Below are 23801 nucleotides of genomic sequence, written 5' to 3'. Positions count from 1 at the left end.
GATTTAGATATAAATTGTACCTTTTGCACAGCTCAACCTGAAACGGTTCCTCATCTCTGTTGGCATTGTAATCTAAAAAATAATGGGAAAATATTTCAAAATGTATTAGCGAAGTTTTGTACAAAGATTTTGCATTATTCTATGAACGTGTTATTATTTACCTATGACAGAAAGCTTCATCTATTGATTATTCTTGCCAAATTCTACATACATAAGTGTAAGTTTACAAGGCAGAGAGTTTTGAATTTTATATAAAAAAAACTTGCTGTACCGTTAACAGCAGTAATGGCATGCATTGCCTGTAATATATGTATGTCATTACACAATTAGAATGTGTCCCCTTTTTATCTTTCTTTATATAATTTATTTACGTGTTTATATTTTATTATTTATGCCTTTATATCTGTCTATCTTATCTTATCCTCTGCGGTTGCCCCCCTGACATGTTAGCTTGAATGTATGTATTTTGTATTTTGCGCTTTCTTAACAGTTTGTGGGAAGCCGTTTTGGGCCCCGCGGTATCACGTGACGGACCCGGAAATTGTAATTCCACGATTGTCCACTACATAGAATCTGCTTCACAGCCCGGCGCTCTTACTGTGGACTTGATAGGAACATACTTAATGTTTTTTTGGCATACTAAATAGCATGGTAGTATGGGTGTTGTAACGCACACTCGGACACACAAGTAACGGGCACATTGTGTGGCTGTCGCCGGTGATCCATTCGGCGCAGGTGTGACTCTTATGGCACGAGCCCAGTAACTACTATAGACTGTATAATACAGGTAACTATAGCGTCAGTGTAGCTACATGCTAACGCTAGTTGACAGCACTCTGAGCTCCAGACACAGACAGGAGGAGCAGGTGAAGCGATTAATGATCCCGGTCTGCTGCAGTTAGTTATCTCTGAAGAGTCTAACGGTCACAGGGCGATGTTGTCAGTGTTCGTCAGGTCAGCTCTCACCAAATGTAAGTCACAAGGTTCTGCTCGTTTGCTGTTTTATCGTGATACTAATGAACATGTGTTGTATTGTCATATAACTTCACAGTGTAGCTGATGTTAGCTGTACAGTCTGTTAGCGCGCAATAGTTCGTAGATGAAGTATTTAACTGCGTGAACAAGCTTCATAGGGCTATGTAGGTGAAGGGTCACCAGCATTCTTGTTTTCATGCAACATGCAAGGTTGTATTGTCGAGCTCATCTGGGCTTTAACCAGTGGTGGAGGTAGTTTCAGATCCTTTAGTAGAAGTACTAATACCTTTTTAAAAATACTAGTAAAAGTCCTGCATTGGAAGTAAAGTTAAAGTTACTTTGAGGAACTTTTAACTGGTTATGAAACAGTCTCATTTAAATACTGATGCCTCTGTATGACCTTCATAAGTAAATGAGACCATCAGCAGGAAGGTCGGCTATTTCTATAGTTCTTAGTTCAGCCCTGCTGGAGGGAAGGGGGGCACGGGAGAACCAGGACCAGGACCAGGACCAGAACTTACTGCAGCAGACTGTCAGACTGCTGCAGTAAAATGAGGTTTTCTAAAGGGAGACTGGTGCTGTCCACAGGGACCTCCAAAATCCATACAAAATGGAAGTTCCTTGTAGTAACTTTAAGTAAAAGTATATAAGTATAATCAAGAAAGTGTACATAAATTTGTAAAAGTACTCTTGCAAAAAAACTCTGTGCATTGTGTAAATAGCTTATACACATTAATGAGTCTAGAGGTCTTGCATATTACTACGTGACCTGCATTACATCACGTAGATTACTACTATGTATTATCCACAGCCCAGGATAACAAGTTACTCTACAAACACACGTGTTTTACATGTGCAGACAGACAGACAGACAGACTAAAAGTGTGAAAAGTGGTTGTAGTAATAAGTTTAAAAAACTTTTCCAGAAGTTACACAAATTTAACTTGTAGAGTATTGTTGAATAGATCAGAGTATATCTGCAGTATCCTCGACGGCTGACATGCAGATATATTCCTAATTAATAGTTAAGAGTATAAAATGTTAGAAAATTGTGAAAACAAAATCACAATTTGCAAAAAGCCCAAGCATACAAATATAAGTCACACAACACCAAAAAAAGGCATCAAATCTTCACAGATGAGAACCGAGAAGAAATGTTGTTGCTTGAAAATGATCTTAAAGATTTATTGATCATCAAAATGGTTGCTGATTCATTTCAAATGGATCGTCTTCATGAATCAAATAGTTTCACCTCTACTTTCCTCCACTTTTACCTTTGTGTTTGACTGTTACCTTCTGATTATTTACCATCTCATCTACTCCCATTTCTCCTGTGTGACACTTTGTACTTCACTTATGTCTATTAACAAATACAAAAATATGTATTGTTAGCTTCTGTGTCAGAATGGTCAGTTCTTATTGCAGTGGAAAGAAAAACACCCCGGATTATTTTCATTATTGATTCATCTGTTGATTATTTATTTCTTTAAAGGATTTTTTTATTTGTGAAAACACCAGAAAAAAGCTAAAAAACCTCTTTAGTCCAACTAGCAGTACACAAACCTTATGATGTTTAATCAAAGACAATAATGAAATACTCATTTAATAAGATGGAAGCAGAATATTTGGTATTTTTGTTGAAAGAAAAAAGACAGAACTGATTAATCGACTATAATAACAGCAGGTGATTAGTTGTGTGATGATTTTCTGATTAGCTTCCACTGCTCTCTGTATGGATCTCTAAATGTAAGTTACTGTTTGTCGGCCACAGAGGATTTCAGTCTCATCCTGTGTTGTCTGTGTCATCGTGTCTCTATCCTCTCAGACAGGAGGTCCTGGCTGCCCGGTCAGGCTGTGGTCCGGGCCATGTCGTCCTCAGGTGGTGCCGTCTCTCCTTACACCACCCTGGCCATCAGTCACCCAGCAGAGTCCATCACACACGTAGAGCTGCACCGCCCGGAGAAACGCAACGCCATGAACAGAGCTTTCTGGAGGCAGGAATACGTTTCTATTCATATGCAGTCATTTCAGACACCAACAACTAAATGATGATGATGATGAGACATGTTTGTTTTTTACATATGAAATGCTTAAAGAAAGACTTCACCCCCAAAATGATCGTTTGTATATTAGTTACTCACCCAGTCTTACCTTAAGTTCTTGAAGTAAACTTACATTTTTTCGCATGATTCAACGGTGAATAGAATAGAAATAAACGGACAAAATACTTGAATTTAAATGTTTTTTTTATTCTTTAAGCCGAAAAAGTTTTCTTCAAGAATTCAATGTAACACGGAGAGAGTAATTGATGTACAAATGGTCATTTTGAGACTGAAGTACACCGTTAATGTTTTAATCCTTCTTCAAATGAAATCCTTTAGAGCAGTGTTTTACAGAAAAGTTGCGATGGACAAGAATATGTTGGGGCTGGATGTCGGCACTCATCTCCCAATTCAATTGAAAAGGTTTTGACATATGAAGAATCGGTTACAACATATAAATACCCATTTTCCATAAATGTGAGAGCACTTATAAGAACTTATCTCGGTAACTTTAAATGTATTTTTACTCCACAAATAAGAAACACTGTAAACTGTTCTTTTGTAAACAAACTTATTTAAAGAGAAAATGAATGCGAGGTTATCCAGCAGAATGCGAGGTTAGCCTTGGACAGACGCATAGGTGCACACTCACTCACGAAGAGGCGACCGATCGCATGATCCTTCTGGCTGAGATGATAAAGAGCAGCTAGCCTATAAAATGACTTGAAATAGATTTTGAAAGATATTTAATAACTTAACAGAAGGCGACTGTGTTGAGTCAGTGAGCAAATCTCTCTTTGAGGGCACAAATTACAGGATATTATTAAAACGTAAACTACTTTAATTCATGATTGAAGCACTTACACTAAAGTATTTGTTTAACAGTTTATCCAACACTGATGGTAACTGTTGTTGTTTTCAGTGAGATGGTGGACTGCTTTAATGAGATAGCTGGGGACCCGGGCTGCAGAGTGGTGGTGGTTTCTGGAGCTGGGACGGTCTTCACAGCTGGTGAGTATCTGACCGCTCGCGCTTCTTTTTTAACGACACTATCTCCATGGTAACGTTGTATTTGCTCTCTGCTGTGCTGCCGTCCAGGGATCGACCTGATGGACATGGCCGGCGACATACTCAGCCCAGAGGGCGACGACGCGGCCAGAATTGCCTGGAACGTGAGAAAAGTCATCGCCAAGTATCAAGAGACGTTCTCCGTCATAGAGAAGGTCAGACCTGAAGAGTGGTGCTCTTCATCCCACTGAGGATGAAGAGATCGGACCGCTCACAGATGTGATTATGTATTTGGATGGACACCATTTAAACTGTTGCATTGTCGGTGTACGTTTCCTTTTTCTTCTAGTGTCCAAAGCCTGTTGTAGTGGCCGTCCACGGAGCATGTGTTGGGGGAGGTAGGACTTCATCATCATCATCATCGTCACACTGTCAGTGTTTCCATGAATTCAGATGTCAGAGACCAGATATCACAAAGTTACATTAGTGGGTTAGCTAAAGCTATAGCTAGCCATAGCTTTAGCCTTTATTGTGATTTGAACTGGCAGAGAAAAGAGAAGTGAGGCCTCCGTGAGTTTTCACACCGTCATGGTCGTCATGGTCGTGGTGGATGTTTTGCTCTGCTGCAGGTGTTGATCTGATCACAGCCTGTGACATCCGTCTGTGTACCCAGGATGCCTGGTTCCAGATAAAGGTACGTCTAATTATCATGACCTGCTGAGGAAAAATGGGAAATGTCACAAACAGGGACCAGACAAACGATTAAGATGCAAAAAGTAAAGAAAAATAAAATGTGTGATTTAAAGATGGAGAGATAACTTAAGTTTGAATTAATTAAATTAACTGAGTGAAGGTAAAAGAAAAGGCTTCATATTTGTTTTTAGACTTAAATACCTGAGTAGATTGTCTCCACACACCGTAGATGTTCTGATAGGATACTTGTGGATGACGTCACCACAGTCTCAGTGTCTGCCTTTGTGGTCGTCTTTACAGGAAGTTGATATTGGACTTGCAGCAGACGTTGGAACTCTCCAGAGACTTCCGAAAGTCATCGGCAGCCGCAGGTAAACGGGCTATTTTAATTAACATCTTTATCAATATTATCATACATTATCATCTGTTGCTCGCTCTTAAAAGTCACAGGATATATGTAGAAATACATGTGATGTAGTGTGCAAGGCATCAATACAGTAGAAAAATAACTTTTTGATGGTTTTTCTGGTGAAAGTTTAACGCCAGTACGGACTTGGTGTTTCAATTAGTTGCAAATAAAATAAATATCCATTGCAGATTTTTTGCTCACCCTTTTTAAAACACTACATCACAACAATAACACTAAAATACTAGGGACATTTTGGGTTAATGCATATAATCCATATATGGCAAAAACACGGCGCCTGATCCACGAAATAAAGATAACAAAATGTCTGATGGCAATATAACATACATAACTATGTATAAATAAGCTACACATTCACGATTTTGCTTTCCTGTGGTTTAAAGTTGAGTATGACGTCCATATTGTTGTCATGTGACACTTTCTCCAGCCTGGTGAACGAGTTGGCTCTGACTGCCAGGAAGATGTTTGCCGATGAAGCAAAGAGCAGCGGACTGGTCAGGTAAACGCATCCTACAGAATCACACCTACATACAGGAGGTGTTTTCTTTTCCTCAGTATTACTGAGCCTGTGTTGATTCTGACGTGTTTGCACCATCATCTCAGTCAGTGAACCAGCTGCATCAACGTTTATTGGTAAATTGATTGAGTCAGCCCCACCAGGGGTGGTGCAGCGTACATGCTCCTCCTCTTTACTGCCGTCTCTCAGTGAAGTGCTGCTTTTATTATTGGTTGCTTGTCTTTATGGATATATTTACCTTTCTGACTAGGAGAAATGCTATTTGAGATTTTAAATATAGTATATCAATTATACATCATAGAGCAACCATCACCTATTTTAAGCACTTATTTGTTCCACACGTTTCCTCTCCAGCCGAGTGTTTGCAGATAAGGAGGCCATGATAGCTGCAGCTCTGGAGATGGCCGGGGAGATCGCTGGTCGCAGCCCCGTAGCCGTGCAGGGCACCAAAGTCAACCTGATCTACTCCAGAGACCACAGTGTGGCCGAGGGACTGGACTACATGGTGAGAACACCGCCTTTATTTTCTCCTCATCACCACAATGCCTGGATATTAGTCAACACTGAGCACCTCGTTTGTCCCTTTCCAGGCTACCTGGAACATGAGCATGCTTCAGACTCAGGATGTGATGAAATCAGCTCAGGCCTCCATGGAGAAGAAGAGTCCAAAGACCATCGCCTTCTCCAAACTCTAAACTCAAGAGATGCTGTTTTATTCCCCCGCTGTGGGAAGAGGGGGGACCACATGGGATTTTGTCTTTCTAAATATGTGGCCATATGAGGATGACTTAGTGAGACTTTAAGGGGAGAGTTCACCAGCTTTTATGTGGCTGTCCAATCAGTGCTGATGGTAAATGAAAAGATAAATCCTCCAGTGCGAGCTATATTGACCCTCCTGCTAAGGAGCCGTGTTAGCTGTGCCTACATGTACCAGGATGCATTGCGAACAGTGATTTTCCATGTCTGACAAAGAAAAATAACTCTCCTAAACTTTATTAAATACAACAGTACACCTTCGGAATTCAAGTTTCTCTCTTACACTAAACTAAGACGGGCTTACTTGCTCTGTTAACTGATCCTAAAACACCCAATAACATTATCTGTACTTATTTTGCCTTTTTTTTTTTTAACTGTTGGAAACGTGACAAGAGCACGTTTTTGGAGTAGCGTCAGCTACCGAAGTTGAGTGTAGAACTCCGTAGTTTTTTTCCGTATACCAAGTGCGTCACTGGAGGAAGGGACATGAGCAGATTTTTGCAGCTGCGCCCCCACAGAACTGCAGGCATTTTTTCCCACTATATACCCAACTGATAGGAAGAGAAGGTTGATAATCTGAATTTTCCTTTTAAGAAATAGAGGCTTGAATCCATTGTTGGAAATGAGATGATTGGTTTCAAAATATCTGTATTATTGTTTAGGTGGAAAAGCCTCTGAAACAGGATACTCTACTTCCCATCTCATTTGTGTGAAATCAAGTTATTTTGAGGTTAACTTCTGTACCACAGGTGACAAACTGAAATATGAGAAGTGACTCTCAGCTTGTCAGTAAAAGAAAAAAATAGTAACTGCAAGTTTTTGTAATTCTGTAATCGACTTCAAGAATGTTTAATCTTATTAAACTCATCTGAAAGTTAAGAGTTGGCTGTGATTTTGAAATATCCATTCTTAAAATAACACGGGTGCAAAAAGTGGATTAAAATAACTTAAAAGGCTTTATTGATTTAAAAAAAAAAAAAAACACTTTACAAATGTATTTAAAAAGTAGAACCAGGACACATTCAAAGTAGCGGCGGCGTCTGCTTGGCCCGGAGCTTCTGTAAGGTTTTCTGTGAAGAGATCGGTAGAAAGTATTCAGGCAGCTAAAAGCAACAGTTTGGTGCTCGCAGTTCTGAAGAAGCATATAGTCTTTACAAATATATCCTCTCAAGAGCTTTACCTTGTGGAACTCTTTGGCCTTCAGTCTGTTGGTTGCAGAAGCTTGCTGTCGGCTCCTGATGGCTTTCTGACGCTTCACCTCCTCCAGCTGCTCGTACAGTCTGCACAAACACAGGGTTGCTTACAGATACACTGCATCCTTTTGAGAACGCTGTATCTTTGTGATTGAATGCAAGTAATCACATATTGGGTTTAACAGATATAACATGTAGTCACAGTGTCTGTTGCTGTTTGGAAACACAGCGTTCAAAGTTAAGTCCTCTCCGTGTGGGAGAGGCTGGCTTAAATATAAAAGATACAGATCAGTCTATACATACAGTAGTTGAGGAAATTGTTACATATAAGTTATACATTTAACCCTTCAAACTAATTGTAAGAGTAGTAGTATAAGCAACATTTACTCCACAGACTGTGTGTGAAGGTTAAAAGCTGATAATATTGTAGCGGTACCTCAGAGTTCTCTGGTGCATCTCAGAAACATCCCGTTTCCTTTGCTCCGGTGTGCAGCTCTTCACCTCGACCACCTGTTTAACCCTGGGATCCCTCGCTGAGGGAACAGACAAATTACACAAAGTCTTTACACAGATTATTGCAGACCACTTTACAAAAGGACTTCAGATGAAACCTTTACTCCGCAGTGCAGCACTCAATGATTATAGAACACTCCTTTTATTACCCTAACACCATCTATCCCAACACCACTTTAATTCTAGGTCAGACATCCATATCTGAAGTCTTATTACCATGAATGACACATGACCAAGACTATTTTTCCCCTTTGTATAGTCAGTTTGCATATCTCTTCCTACCATACGACTCCTGGAAGGTTCTGTAGTCGACAGAAATAGATTTTTAAACTGATTGTTTCACTTTCACCAGTAACGATTTATTGATGGCTGGGCATAATGCAACTGATCAGCTGAGATAATTGTGACGTTTTAATAAGAAGGTAGGTTTTAGAAGGTAAAACTGTCCACCAGGAGACGCACATCTTGACACAAGCGTTAGTTCTAAGGTATCTAACAAACTGCTCCAACGTGTGAGCCTGAATGGATCGTCTCATTCTGCCACCCATCATACAAACGTTAAGCTATTTGTGGCCCAACCAAACTCTTTCCAAACATTTGTTCCGATTGGTCAAAAGTGGTACAACTTTTGAATTTGTTTTAGACATTAAAATTTTTATTTTTTTTAACACTGCATATTTGTGCATAGCTTTGATAATTAACTGATAATTATCCCGCTGAAGTTCATAGATCCCAAATACTTGATTTTGCTTCTTGTAGTATTGTCAGTGCACACATGCAAAGGGCTCCTATGGTAAACGGACTGTACTTGTAGAACGCTTTTCTAGTCTTTCCGACCACTCAAAGCGCTTTCACACTACTTATCATTCACACACTGATGGCAGGTGCTAAGTGACACCTGCCTATCAGACTAACTCATTCACACACACCGTAGGCACAGCTACAGGAGCAATTTTGGGGTCAAGTCTCTTGCTCAAGGACACATCGACATGCAACTAGCGGAGCCGGGGATCGAACCACCGATCCTCCGATTGAAGGACGACCCTGCTCTCCACAGTCGCCCACAGGTGAAAACATTCTCTATTATTTTCTATGGGTTTCAATGCACTCTCAGGATGCATGTCTGTTTGCCTCCATAAAACCTAAGGACATACTTAAGATAATAGTAAAAATATATATAATAGAAGTGTGAAATGGAATAAAGTTCAGATACCTGGAGGGAGAAGCTGGGGCGTTTTCTGCTCGATGGAGCCAGATCTCTCATTAGTTTGATGCGGCTCAGCCTGTCCCCCCTTTGACTTGGTATTAGTCTTATGTTGAGTTTCTGCCTTCATCTTTGCCTTACTGGGGACTGGCTTAGATTCCTTAGCTATAGACTGCTCTCTGGCTTCAGGTGGAGCTGAGATCTCAGGTTGAATCTTTGCAAGAGCCCCTTTGGCCTTGATCTCCTCCACCCTGCGGGACGATCGCTGGAGCAGCGCTCTGCGCTTCTGCTGGTGGAGCTCCTGCAGGTCTCTGCTGGGATCCCACTGAAACTCCAGGAGCGTCCCTGGATCTAGGGACAGGAAGTTTTCCCCAAATTTACAACGTTCTCACTGAAAATAAGAATGCTAAAAAAAAAATGATATATAGAAAAAATTATAAAAACGGTACAATGTGTAAGATCTGGCAAGAAGTTTTGCTTAAAACATAAAAAAAAAAAATGACCAAACATTATCAAGACGTCTTTGTATTGTGTTGCAGAGAGATCTACTGAAATGAGGATGCTAACCAGCTAGCCCCAGCCCGTCTTGTCACACCACTTGTACCTCTACCTGCTGCCCCGAGGGCTCGTCAGTCACGTTGAAGGTACAGCCCCCGGTTAGTTGCACAGTAAACACAAAGACAGTCAAGGAAACCACATTCGGCAGCAAAGAAAAGAAGCGATGTAACAAAAGAAGCAAAACCAGGGTAAATATTGGCGTGGCTCTCCACCGCTGGACGGCTAGGTTTGATGCTGAACACAACATGTTTCTTTTACGACTGTAAGTAACATCTAAACGTTGGCTATTTTGCATCTTTAGTGCAACTAATGACACAAACCAAAGAAACATTCCAACTAGAGAGTCAGTATATGGTTTTCTTGGTAAAACAGAGCTAAGCAAGCTGCAACGTAAGTCATACACTGACCACACGGGAAGATTGTCTCACAGTTTCAGCAGTTCGGTCAAATTTTGACGGACGGTAGGAGGCGGTGAATTGCTGCCTTTATTTGTTTGGAGCACGTGGCCAGGCATTACAGCTTTTAATTAAATCTGTTTAAGTATGTTGATTATTGCTACTTTTCTGTTCCCGATCCCTATACATCTCATATAGATATATTCAGTCTGTAACTGTACCTGGGTGTGTGTGGTTCTCGTCCTCTGGAGTCCCATCCTGTGCCGACGTGGATTCAGACCTCTAGAAGAGACGAGGTCTGTGTTCAGAGATCAGAAAGACGCCTGCTGAAGTCAAAAACATGTGTACATGTGCACCTCTGTCTCTTGGGCTTGCTGTCCCTCTTCCCTCACGCTGTCAGGATGTTCATCTTCCCACGTTCCCTCTTCCTCAGTGATGGTCTTCTCTTGATCCTGCATCGTGGTGTCGCTCAGGCTCACCAGTGTTATCTCCGACTGCTCTAGGATCCCCTTCTCACCGGCAGCTTCCTGATGGACAGGGAGGGATGACAAGCACGCAACTCAGCCAACGACATTGCACACAAGTTCTAAAGCAATAAGGATAACAAGGTTTAACAACATAACGGAACTGACATTTTCCAAAATAATCTGACCTTCAACTCAACAATTAACGTCCTGCAGCCGAAGCTCTGACTGGGCAGGTGTTGCCTTTATGAGCACTGCAATAGTCAGTTAATGTCTGAAGGATGATGCTTTAGTGAACAAAAAAAACATAATCGTACCAATATCTTATCTGAGAAAGGACAGACTCGGTTTCTGTCTGCTCGAGGTCCCTCCGACATGTCATCACACATTGTTAAACGTGACAAGCTCAGAGCTGTTGGCTCCTCGTCCGTCCTCGTGTCAGGAGACAGCACGAGGACGGATTCATGGGGGTGGCACTGGGAGGTGATGAGCTGGGAGAAGGATTCATGCGAGGCGGGGGAAGCTGCCGCGCAGCTGGACGGCTCCTCCGCTCTGAGGTGCTCGGAGGACGGCTCGGACTCATCGGTTTCAAACTCCTCGGAAGACGTGGAAACACCGTGTTCCCCGCTGGCCGGCTGTCCCTCAGGGGACGTAGGCACTTTGTGTTCGGGCAGGTGAAAGGTCATGGAGAGGTCTGCCGTTTCGTTGTGGGTGACCTCAGCCAGCAGCGGGTGGAATGAGTCTGAGTCTGGAAACACTGAAGATGGAGATAAACATGAACATTAAGCACACCATGTTTCTAACTACGCTAGGCTGAATGTTGGAGTGGCACTGCGCTGGGAGCGCAGTGCCTTTCTAAAAAGTTTAAAGAACGTAATTTGGAAAAAAAAATAAATAAAAAAATAAAAAAGGGGGGGGGGGGGGGGGGGGGGTGCTGGTGCAGCGCTTCATCTCTAGGCAGCCACATACGCGTTCTCCTCATTGGGAACAATTGAAAAAGACGCTGGTGCTCATTAAAAAAAACTAAAACAAACCAACACTGAAAAATAACAGCAAATAAGTAAAATAATTAATAGAAATGGCTGAAGTTGGCTCAAAAATCAGCAGTAGAAGGAACTCATACTCTTTTTGCCTCAAGTTTCTGAACTCAAACTTTGACTTGAGCTATAAACAGACTATAATATACATAATGTGCGTGATCGTAATACACTCCAACAAAACACACCAGAAGATTGTTTTACAACTCACTGTAACTGCTTGAATATGTTATACCTCACCTTCAGTCCTCTCTGGGTCCAGGTCCATTGGACTGGTTTGGTTCTGCTCCGTCTGGTGAAGTGGATTCACACCAGGGACCGAGGCCCTGTGTGACGAGGCTTCTGGAGGCAACGACGGCACACTGGCTTCAGTTGAGACACCAAGATCCACGTAAGTTCTTTCATCTGCAAAGCAGCAGAGGAGTTGATGACAAACTCTACTTTTTTTTTCGTACCAAGAGGAAATGGATGAGCACAGACACACACACATACTGTGTCAAGTGTTTAGAACAAGCTGGATTATCAACAGGCAAGGTGTGGCAAGATTTATCAAACCTCTTCTTCAAACTTCACAGTAGAACCAGAAGGCTAGTCTAGAGTTAGTATGTTGAACATCAGCTGAACTAATCCCAGTTCAAAGCTCTTCAATCTAACCACTGAGTAGACTGCAGAGGGCCCAAAGAAAGACACACCCACTCAATATTTAGAGCCCAGTTCAGTAAAGATGGAGGATCACTGAAGACTACATCCAAGTTCAACAGTATTCTCTCCCGTCATGTAACACTGAGGGGACGTCAGCTAGATGGAAGTTTGAATCTGACTAGGTGTACATATATGCACACAATCAGAGTAATCAGATGAAGGAAATAGTTTGATTTAACCGAGTTTCAAGAGATTAGATTTTCTGAAAATGTTTAATCAGAATGTTCTCATCAATGTAGAAGATGTAATTGCGAATCAATATATGTCGTTATACGATTCCATTGAAAGACAATAAATCATCATATTAAATTATTGCCCAAAACTATTATGGGGTCAAAACTATGTCAAATGCAAACAAAACATTTGGTGTCCGACACCAAATGTTTTTGTTTTTTTTAAATCAAAAGAATGTAAGATTGGCATTGATAGAATAGGTTTTGATTCATTCATTTCTATTTAGCATTAATTGTTTAACAATAAAACATTGCAAAGATGACAAATAGCCATTACAAATAAATATTATGGAAGTCGTCTTTTTTTTTTTTTTTTTTTTTTTTTTGTCAACAAAAGACAATTTAAAACCTTACAACACGTTCCCGTTCCCCCACACACTCCTACCTGAGCTTCCACTGTGCTGGCCAGCGGACTCATCCAGCTCCACAACCAGCGGCCTCATCCGGCTCTCCTCCGGACCTCCATCCAGCCACGTGGTCGACTGCTCCAACGCCATCCGACCCGTCAGCTGGTCGGCGTAAAAGTCCTGCCCACCGCTCAGCCAGTGAGAGCTGGACTGATGGGAGAGTCGACCGATCATCCGACTCAGAGTGGAATCCCATCCACCGTGATCAAAGCTCACCGAAACCGGCGGGCCTGGCAGCTGACCAATCATGGACGAGTGAGCGGACGGTTGACCGACCAGCTGCTCCATGGCCGAGTCCCTCTGGTCAGCGGCGAGACAGGACGACTGGTCCGCCAGCTGGCCGATCAGAGGTCTGAAGGAGTCCTGTTCCTGGTCCTCGGCCAGTGACGGGTCCTCTCCTGAGAAGTGCTCCGGGATCGGATTAACTGCATTGTGCCAATCCTGTAGCAAAAACAAAACATCAGTAAAATGGTGGGTATTTTTATTTTACAGTAAACTATTTATACTGCAAAATAGCCATTGTGGATTGTGAGTCACTGACCAGGCCACTCCTCTGTGCTCCTGCGGTGTCCGAGGGAAGAGACCGGCGAGCTGTAGAGCTTTCATCCTCCCCGCTCCTCTCCGGGACTCGAACCGAAGCCTGCTGGGAAACTGAAGAGCCGGGTTCCTCCACGTATGAGCCTTCGCTGTCTGCGGACCGACAAGAGAGGAAACGAGACCAACGTGACGCAGCCTCCTGAGACGAAATGCTGATTCATGTGCTTCCACTGAGTTTGGCCTGTTCAAACTAAAACAGGTTTGTGGCAATTTAAAAATTCAGATTTGGATGGTCGCTATACCTTTAAGTTATATTGCTCAACAACGTCCTTAAAAAAAACACTTCATAGACTGATCTAAAATGAATCACTTGTTACCCACTAGAAGTGTGTAGCGGTGTCGGTATGTAAACAGACCCTGTCCTCTGCTTGCGTTTGCTGTGTACAGGACTATTATTCCCCCCCCTCCCACCAATAAGCAGGGTGTGCTGCCCATTCTCATGTCAAACACCGCCACTTTGTCTTGCCCCTCGGTGTAAAAAAAGACAGGAGACACAGCAGGATGAAGTGTGCCTTGGGTTGCTTTCATTCAAATCCAAAAGAAAAGAAAAAAGAGAGTATTCTTGAAACACATTTGTAGCATACCTGTGGTTTTGCCAGCAGCGCCGAGGGAGATGTTAAGCTCCCTTGTGTATCTGTCTATAATGTTCTGGATGCTGCTGTCATTAAACAGAGAGTCCACAGCCAGACCAGGACGGCCTGCAGCCGAGCTGTCCTTGATACAGGAGCTTTGAGCGGACGGAGAGGAGATGTCGAGTGAATCTGCTCCTCGTCCTGGTTTTGCAAAATGTCTGAGTGGCGGGGATTTATCTAATGAAGAAGAGGGGGGAGAAAGGGAGGAAAACAGATTTAGGCTGTCATAGAATTAGAAACACAACCAGCATGTTGTCTGGATTATAAAGGGAACTTAACGGGACAGCGGGGTTATACGAGTAAGGCACTTATCCATAGGCAGTGCATTATACCTACAGTAGAAACAGACAGGAGTACCAGCACGGGAGCAAAGCAATGTACTGCTGTGGACTGGGCAAACAGCAAGATGTATTTTAGACACCTTAAAAAAAAATTTAAAAAATCTATATCAGTTTAAGTGTACGCTGTATTTAGAATATTTTCTCTGCTTTACCTCGTCGTCAGACAGCCCTTTAGGACGGGGAACTGAAGCCGGTTATTTTTCCTTTGCAGAACACAGGAACTGCTGGTCTACCAGTCTTTTTCTTTTTTAAGGCGTTTAAAATATGTTTTGCTGCTGCTGCTGCAGTCAACAGCGGTACATTGCTTTGCTCCCGTGTTGGTACTCCTGTCTGTTACAAAAACATCCCAACAAGCCACACACGCTGCTGTCCCTCACCGGCGTGGACGTTTAGCTCAGGATCGGTGGTGATGTAGCTGCCGGTGGAGATGGTGGTGGAGGAGAGGCAGTCAGAATCTGGAGTCCTATGTGCAGACTGACACGTGCACACAAAATAAGTGTGTTAAGGAGATAAAAATTTTTTTTTTTTTTTTTTTTAAAAAGAGCGATTTGGGACACGCTTACATGCACACAGATGCAAAGACTCACACACACTGAGCTCAGATCAAGTGTAGAAGCCCTCATGAAATGTATTTACATCAAATACACTTTAGGTCCAGGTAAATTCACATCATCGCTCTGTGTACAGAAACAACACACGACATATAGACAGACACACGCAAAGACACACACACACACACACGCAAAGACACACACACACGCGCAAAGACACACACACACGCGCGCACACACACACACTGAGCTCAGATCAAGTGTAGAAGCCCTCATGAAATGTATTTACATCAAATACACTTTAGGTCCAGGTAAATTCACATCATCGCTCTGTGTACAGAAACAACACATGACATATAGACACACAGCCCCACACACACACACACACACACACACACACACACACACACACACACACACACACACACACACACACACACACACACACACACTCCATAAAAGACAAAGGTTGACACACAAAGTAAAAGCTTCTCAAGCATAATCAGAAGCTGAGGCAGATATGTCTCTAGCATTCAGATTTGGCTATCTTTCATCATCGATCCACAGCATGTGAACCTCAGAGTGTATTAGGAAAGCAGTAAACGGAGCGCCTCGGTAGCCGAGTGGTTACAGCGTATAACCGCAACGTCCCAGGTGCGTGACACTGACAGAAGTGTCAGGCAGATGCTTTTTCACTGCATTCTGATCAAAACTGTTCCTTCACCTTGTAACTTTCTCATCAGTGTCTGCTGCAAAACGTTTGCCACGAGGTTTATGACTTGAAAGAGAACAAAGCGCTTCAGCAGGTTCGGTTACCTCTGCGGAGGGTCTGTTGCTTGTGACCGCAGGACCAGAAGAGTCAGCTCCTCTCCCAGAGTCGGAGGAAAGCGGTGAGATCATCCTCAGGACTGTATCTGGAAAACAGCGTTCCAACCCGAGAGGAAATAGTATTTGATCAGAAAATAAAGCTAACAGTTTTTCCTCCCATCCGTAGTCTTCATCTCATCACTCTTCACCCGTCCTCTACATACCAGACCCTGAGGAATCTGGAGACGTCCCTGCTCCCATCAGCAGCCTCTTTTTCCAGACTCCTCCCGAGCTTGTCCCAGAGCTGGTTGATCGTTCAGCCGTCCGCTGCCCACTGCTGGACCAAGAGGGCGCCTGCGGGGTCCTGTCAGAGGACATGGACGATTCAGAATCCTCCAGCCGATCCCAGCCCAGAGCGGGAGAGGGGACCGTCACACTATCCTCCGGGCCTGTGGGTAGGAAACATCGACAATCCAATCAAATGATAATCACCTCTCAATAACTTGTCACGTGGCGTGGGCGTGTGATGAAAACAGTCTTGTGTTTCTGGGGCTGAGCTCACCTGCGACTTGGCTGGAGTCGACCGGTGTCTCCACCTCTTGAATGGCACTGAGCTCGTGTTGCTCCGTCATCATCTCCATGGCGCCCAGCCTGACGCGGGTCACCGGGGGCTTCGCTGCTCGAGGAGGAGGGGGGAAGAGTCCTGAGGTGAAGACTGACGCCGGGGCAGGTCCGGCAGGAACTTCGCTCTGACCGATGAGATCTAAATGGAAAATTTAAAAATCACTTTTTTAAATTAAAAACAAGATACATTTAATGGGTTGGAATTTAATGGAAAATGTGTAAATCCATCCAAATGATTTTGATAATTAGTACCTATCAAAGGGACAAATAATAAAATGAAGTGGAAAAATGTTTCCGTCCTGCAGTTAAATGGAAAATGTGTGAATAAGATGTGAAACACTGTCTGCCCTCTGACATGGGATTTACCCGTCTCACCACTGTTGGCTGTCGGTTGCGGAGGGGAGCCGTCGTTCTCCTGAGGGTCTTCTAAGTGAGCTAAAGTTCCTCCGTTAGACTCCTCTATAGCTCTCAGCAGGGACGCCAGTAATTTGAGGCGGGTCTGACCGATGTCCTCTGAAACCAACACTTCACCGGCAGCCTCTGGAACCAGCTGTGGGTGAGGAAAATGCATCAGGAAAGTTGTTTTACCTATACGTGCACGCGGACTCACTGAGCTCAGTTCAAGTGTAGAAAACCATCACGAACGGTATTTTATAATAATACACTTCAGGTTATGGTAATTTCACATCATCGCTGAGTGTAACGAAACAACCACTTTGATTTTGATTCAATCTGTGGAGAAACAAAGTGATTTGTCTACTGTACTGCAACAAGAACACCAGGGCGGTAAATGTTCCCTGACTTACTTGTTCTTCAGTATGAATCAGAGCCTGCAGCGTCTCCTTTTGCCGCCTCATCTGCTCCATCTCCGCTTCCTGTCTCCGTCGCTGCTCCTCCTGTCTCTGCCTCTCCTCTTCTCGCCGCCTCTGCTGAAGAGCCACAGTATCCCTCAGCTCCAGCACCCGTCTCTGGACCTCCAGCAGCTCTTGTCTCTGTCTCTGCCTCTCCATGTCGTCGTCCTCCTCCTCCTCCTCCCCGGAGCTCGGGGACCCGGTCCGCAGGGAGCCATGTGGCGCGGGCCCTCGCTCGCCCAAAGGTGCCCTATCTGTGATGCGCGGGCTTGTGGCTTGGATGGAATCAGAGGCCGGCTGAGGCGAGACGCTGGCTGAATGATGCGTTGGGAACCGCTTGTAAGATGGTGGCTCGGAGGAGGGTCTCACTCTCTCTGGAAGGTGCTCCGTCACTCTCTCCATTATGTTGTCGGTCAGCCAGGCGGTGGCATCCGGTCTCCGGTTCAACGGATTGCTCGAAAAAGATCCAACGTCATCCGGCAGCAGCAGCTTGGAGCCAACGCTCACGCCCGGAAGTCGTGAGGGCGAAGCCGGCATGTCGGACTCTCTTGTGGGAACTTCCGCAGGGGTTTGCCATTTGGCGTGGATGTATGGGGGCGCCGCAGGGGTCGTAGGGAGCTGCGGGGGAGCTGGGAGATGAGCAGACTGAGAACCGTGCAGAGGAGAATGAACAAGGAGGCCCAAAGGCACGACGACCGGCGACGTGGCGGTCATGTTGTAACGTATCCGTAGAGCTCGCTGGTATTCCTCCAGGCGCTGGCGAGCCACCTCCATGGACCTCTGGTGAATCCTACAAATGAAAAGGTGGTCAGAGGAATACAAGTCAAGTCAATTTTATCCCAGCCTCAAGAGGCTTTCAGAATGTATACTTAGATCCTCTGAAGACGTGCGTTACCACAATAAAGTGGCGTCATTTCAGGCTTTAAAACACACCCGTTTTGTTCCAGCAGCCGCTGTTGGTACTCTTTAATCCGTCTGGTGTGTTCATCTTCACCTGCAGGAGGCACCAGCTGTAGAGTGCAGAGGCAGCAATTATTCCTCATTGAAGTAACAGTACTACACTGACCACACTTTACAAAGGGTATCTTAAAGGAAGTCCCCCAACAACACCTGTAAAAACTAGAAGTTGACAGGAATATCGAGAGGCCTACCTCAGTGGCTGCACCAGGATTGACAGAGGCGACTTCCTGGTGATGGACAGGTACTTCTGGTTGGTTGATGGGTTCGTCCTGGGTCACAACAGCCTTCAGGTCTTCTCTCTCTTGCTGGGCCTCGAGCAGCATTTGCTCCAATTTGGCTTTCTGCTTTTCCAGCTCCTGGAGCAAAACCACCTGCTGCTGCTTCTCCCTGTCGAGCTCCTCTTCCTGAAGAAATAATAAAAAAGGTTTAAAAACAGCGAACTTTTCCTGGATATTGACCGGATATCCAGTGCAAAGTAGTGCGGCATCAGTTAGCAAGTTGAGACTTTGCAGTTTGACCGAATAGTGAAACGCAGTCTTCAGAGGATCACCCTTCTCCACAGGAATAGCCAGCCAGCCCAGATCCTGTGTTCCTCTGCTGGGTGTAGATGCAACGTCCACCAGCCCCCATTATGCTCAACTGCATTTTATTTTTTACGAAAGAAAAACTTTGGTACGTTGGGCCCCAAAACAGGGAATCAAACCAAAGTCTGTAGTTGTTTTATGTACAAATAAGACAACAAGCCATGCATATTGTGACTGCACACCACCTCCACACAATCCTGCTTTAGATAGAGCCAGGACTAATTAAGTAACGAGGAACACCTGGACCAATTAACTCGAACGACCAATCGCAAAAAACTCATGAAGCCACTCGGATAATGACAGAACCAGATTTTGGATTATTTAAAAAAAACTGAACAGTGAATACAGACTGACTTCTATCAACTTGATATTGTGATCAACTTAAATGTGATCCAACAGCCGTCACTGGGTAAACATGAGGAGAAGCATCTAAACCTGTCGGATCACCTGCTCCTGCCTACGTGTGCAGTGTTTAGAAGCAGTTCCTGCATTGTATCATATTAAATAGGAATCAGCATGTACCCGTCTCTTTCGTTCTTCTTCAAACTCTTGGACTCTGCTTGCAAGTACATCGGGAAGTGGAGGATCTGCTGCAGACGACCGCTCCGTTGTCTCCAGCGCTGGTCGAATTAAACAGAAGAAAAACACAAAATGGTTATTATCTCACAACAACTTCAAACTGTGACTTCTTTGGCTGTAGTGGGATTTATATTTGGAAAACAAAACGGGAGCAGATCTCAAATTTGAGAAGAATGAACAAAAACCCTAAAAGACAAAAACAGGTGCTATAACTCTGGAGCCTAGTAGTAGACAGCACTTTGAACATAGAATTCAAATTTTAAAATAGTTGAAAATATTAACATTCAAGTTAAATATGACTCTAGTAGAAGTACAAAAGTATTAGCATCAACATTAAAGCAGGCTTCATAAAGGTAGGGCGACTCATCATGCAGAACGGCCCATTTCAGAATAAGTTACAGAACTTATTGGATCATAATTATTTATGCATAATGTGTTCATCCCTTTAATGTTGCAGCTGGTAAAGCTGTGGCTCATTTAAATGACTTTGTATACCACTGGATAGTTTAATCTATTATATTATATATGAACGTATTAGTTAATTCGATTTTTCATTATTATTCAGAATAAGGTATTTACTAAAATAAATGTAGTGGAGTAAAAACTACAATATTTTCCACAGAGATATAGTGGAGTAGAAGTATAAAGTAGCAGAAAACGGAAATACTTGAGTAAATGTACTTAGTTGCATTCCACCACTGTTAACATGAATACATTAAATCAACCTTTGTTAAAGATTTAAATGTGATTTGTGATATTGGGCTATATAAATATGAATACAATTGACTTGACAATACAAATCACTACAAATTAAGAGCTTGCCCAAATAAATGAGTGTAAATAGGGGAAAAATATGAAAACAATGAAAGAAGAAATCTCAAGTTCTTTAAATATCAAAATAGAATGTTTTAATCACATTGTGCTCGGTCTTCTAGATGCATCTTACTACAGTTGATGACAGTGAATGACCTACCTGGGTCAGGCTCAGGGAGCTCCGTGGGCAGCAGGAGGCCTTTCTCCTCGCTGGACAGAGAGCCCGTGTCGATGGTCGTGTCCCGCTCGGGGATCTGGTCGGTGACGGCGGTCGGTGAATCGGCTGAAGGGCCGCGACTGTCGTGGTCAGTCCACTGGTTCGTCTGGCTCCTGATGCGATCCAGGAGTTTCTTCAAAGCCCGTCTGGGAGCAGGTTTGGAGGACTCCGCTGCAAGTACAGAAGAACCTCTGAATGCAGTTCTGGCTGGGTAACCGCCTGGTCTTGTTCAAGATGCTTGTCCTTGACTGGAGAATTTACATAATTCTTATAATCTATTGCAATAAACCAAGATCTATGTATTGATGTTGTGTAAACAGCCTTTATTTAACAATTTGGTAACAACCCTTAAAAATGAATAAATAAAGGTTTCATGTGTATCTGGTGCTTCTCCTCACTGTGATCAGATAATTCCCGCTCAGCGCCATGTTGTGTTGTTGCTGCTCCTTGTGTGGTGATTCCATCCATTGAGACGTCCAGCTCTTGGTCCTGGCTGCCTGTGGACAGAGCTGGCAGAGGCTCGGGTACCAGCTGCAACACCAGGTCACCTTTGACCCCTGGGATCAGACACAGGCGAGGTTCAACGAGGCCCCAGTAAAACTGTACCTGTACGCGGTATCGCCCACCAAAGCACAGACGCTATTTTGCTGCGTGAATATACAAATAAAGCTCAATACGATGACGATTTAAGAAACTGTATTAACAAGAGTGACACCTTCTAGGCTACATCAGAATGATGCTCTCGAATCTGATGACGTACTTCGTTTTGTGACTATTTAGTACAAAACACATTCAAAGCTGAATACTACACAGCTGAACTGTCCTTACTCCTCTCTCCGGTGTACATGTCCTCAAAGGCAAACTCCATCTCCCTCTGGAAGTCCTCCCTCGTCTCCTGTCTCTTTAGGAGAGGCTGGAAGATCTGAGCGGGCATCTGGGACACCTGCTGTCTCCTCCTCAGCAGGTCCGTCTGCTGCATGTGCTCCAGTTCAACGAGCAAGCGCTCGCGATCCTGAAGGGGACCATCGAAAACAGATTCAGTTTTTTTTTTTAAAGCGCTCAATTCTGGATCAAGTGAGTCAAATATGTAAGACCCTTTTACGGACAGATCTTGTAGAGGTGTCAAGTGACTGACCCTGTAATGTGGTTTTAACTGAGCAAACCTCATTGATTTTTATTTTATTTTATTTCGGGTCTCCCCCGACATATTTTTCATTCCTCTTGCGTGCACACTTTACCTCTCCCAAAATGATCAGTTACCAACTTTAAAAATCTGTCGATGGCACAAAATATGAAGTATAATTGCCCATGTGCTGATGTATGTTTTGAGAAGAATCCCACACTTAATATTTACAGCCTAAATCCATGTTGCACTCTGATGCAAGACTACTGAACATGTTTATGGGGAAATGTTTTATCACAGTACCGACTCATTTTCTTAGGATGAACTGCACGTGGATTTTGGATGACAAATGTGTCAACACAGTAATATGCACCACTGCAAGCTGTACATGAAGCGGTTTGTCTTCTTACTGTGGTGAATGCTATTGTCCTGCTGGCCGGTCAATCGTGTTTGCAAAAGTTAGGGCAAGTTACATGAGAGCAAATAATCTCGCTAATACACATTTTGGTGTCTATCTGCTCATTTCAGTAACCGGTAAGTTGTACCTGGACGAGGTGTTCCCTCCTCAGAGCCTCCTTCCCTCTAAGGCGAGCCTTCTCGAGCTGCTCCTCTCTCCTCCTCCTTTCCTCCCTCTGTAAGTCCTGCAGTCTCCTCACCTCCATCTCAGCTCCCTGGTGGGCATTAGGCTGTAGGCACATGCACAGATTAGACAACTCTGACAGGAGGGAGGACAAGCTAACCTTTAGTGCACGCAATAATCGGAGGGATCACCTGCTTCGTGTCGGCCTCTCTGTCCACTATGCCCTCAGGCATGTGGTAATGCGTGGTGGCGAAGGCACTCAGGTCAGATTTCTTCACTACACACGGCTTCTTGGAATCGATGCTCTGCTGGAACAAGAGAAGCCGATGTAACCTCGACTCCTTCCAGAACCTAAACTGTGCAACTTAAAAAGTTTGTGTTTTTACGTTGTAAACGGGACAGATTGGTAGCAATGCTTAGTTGTGTGTTGGGAGGATGGAGAGAGATATCAAGCCTGAGCCAAAACATATGTGATAAGTGAACAGGTATCTGAAATCACCTGGCACATTTCTGTACTGAATCACTTTGCCCAAACTTAATTCTGTGACATCCATACTCCAATTTGGCACATTAATTATTACTGTGACCTCTAAAAGTCAGCCAAATCCAGCTGGCTTGTCGGGTCAACAGGACAATAGTAACGTTATGATCACTGATTGGCACCTGAATGGGGTTGGGGAGAGGCGGTGGGAGGCTGGCCACTTTTGCTGATCTTTCCTTTTCTGCGTGTAGCGCCTTCTTCCTGGCATTGATCGGTCTATAGACAAGCAAATGAACAGACTTAATGTTCAGTCGGTGCTGACTAAATTCCGACATGTAAACGTCTTTCGGGCAAATGTTTGTGAAGGCTGCGTACCGGCTTTGCCTCTCGTCATCTTTAAGCCTCTGTGATTTGAGCTCCTTCAGGGCTTCCCGATAACGCTCCTCTGCTTTGACGTGATTTTCCTCCTTCCTCTGAGCTATGGCTTCCAAGTCAGGTTCCTTGTGCAGATAAATGAAAATTAAACAAAAATTCAATGATTGGGAGATTGTTTTCCCCTTATTGTGAGGTTGTTATATTGTGTTGTTCTGTTCACATTTTGGTTTCAGCTGTTCGGTGGTCGGGTGTTAATCTCTCTTTCGGTGTCTCCAAATTCATCTTACGTTTTCTTTTGCACTCCTGTGTCCCTGACCGACAAGCTGGAGACTCTCCTGGTAGAGCGTCTGCAGTGCGTGGAGTTTCTCCCTCTGCTGTCGCTCCCAGTCCTCCCTCAGCTGCTGCTCCAGCTGCTCCAGCTCACGCTGCCGTCTCTGCTCAACCTCTCGGCGGATCTGCAGCGAGATGCACCTCTGCTGCTCCCGCACCTGGAAGTCAATGCACAAATAAATAAATATATATATATATATATATATATATATATATATATATAAATAAATAA

The 23801-nt window shown here is 43.8% G+C and overlaps 2 protein-coding genes across 4 annotated transcripts in view; one reads left to right on the top strand and one right to left on the bottom strand.

Moving 5' to 3' along the window:
- The first annotated feature begins 566 nt into the window (after positions 1-566).
- On the top strand, positions 567-7297 carry ech1 (enoyl CoA hydratase 1, peroxisomal). Its single transcript, XM_031863606.1, has 10 exons — positions 567-971; positions 2801-2969; positions 3940-4028; positions 4116-4240; positions 4375-4423; positions 4655-4719; positions 5019-5089; positions 5573-5644; positions 6017-6167; positions 6253-7297. The coding sequence occupies exons 1-10, from the start codon at positions 935-937 to the stop codon at positions 6355-6357; spliced, it is 933 nt and encodes a 310-aa protein (XP_031719466.1). The 5' UTR covers positions 567-934; the 3' UTR covers positions 6358-7297.
- Positions 6019-23801, bottom strand: part of cep295 (centrosomal protein 295) — a 24021-nt gene continuing 6238 nt past the window's right edge. Inside the window, exons 2-29 of one of the 3 annotated variants that reach the window (XM_031863603.1) lie at positions 23527-23727; positions 23240-23364; positions 23047-23140; positions 22575-22691; positions 22349-22489; positions 21509-21692; positions 21079-21237; positions 20624-20851; positions 19594-19691; positions 18679-18891; positions 18461-18537; positions 17483-18317; positions 17043-17226; positions 16615-16815; positions 16277-16501; positions 16062-16159; positions 15072-15168; positions 14306-14530; positions 13666-13814; positions 13103-13565; positions 12023-12187; positions 11063-11502; positions 10638-10808; positions 10503-10563; positions 9338-9679; positions 8048-8144; positions 7599-7698; positions 6019-7488 (exon numbers count right to left, since the gene is read on the bottom strand). In XM_031863603.1, coding sequence (XP_031719463.1) covers positions 7441-7488; positions 7599-7698; positions 8048-8144; positions 9338-9679; positions 10503-10563; positions 10638-10808; positions 11063-11502; positions 12023-12187; positions 13103-13565; positions 13666-13814; positions 14306-14530; positions 15072-15168; positions 16062-16159; positions 16277-16501; positions 16615-16815; positions 17043-17226; positions 17483-18317; positions 18461-18537; positions 18679-18891; positions 19594-19691; positions 20624-20851; positions 21079-21237; positions 21509-21692; positions 22349-22489; positions 22575-22691; positions 23047-23140; positions 23240-23364; positions 23527-23727 — 5538 coding nt within the window. In that variant the 3' untranslated portion in view covers positions 6019-7440. The remainder of the gene's footprint in view (positions 7489-7598; positions 7699-8047; positions 8145-9337; positions 9680-10502; positions 10564-10637; positions 10809-11062; positions 11503-12022; positions 12188-13102; positions 13566-13665; positions 13815-14305; positions 14531-15071; positions 15169-16061; positions 16160-16276; positions 16502-16614; positions 16816-17042; positions 17227-17482; positions 18318-18460; positions 18538-18678; positions 18892-19593; positions 19692-20623; positions 20852-21078; positions 21238-21508; positions 21693-22348; positions 22490-22574; positions 22692-23046; positions 23141-23239; positions 23365-23526; positions 23728-23801) is intronic. The other 2 variants (XM_031863605.1, XM_031863604.1) reach the window with 2 other exon arrangements.

This window comes from Anarrhichthys ocellatus, unplaced genomic scaffold (assembly GCF_004355925.1).
Source record: "Anarrhichthys ocellatus isolate YVR2014 unplaced genomic scaffold, GSC_Weel_1.0 scaffold29, whole genome shotgun sequence".
NCBI lineage: Eukaryota > Metazoa > Chordata > Actinopteri > Perciformes > Anarhichadidae > Anarrhichthys > Anarrhichthys ocellatus.
Note: the sequence above shows the minus strand (reverse complement) of the source record. Positions and strands in the feature narration are given on the sequence as shown.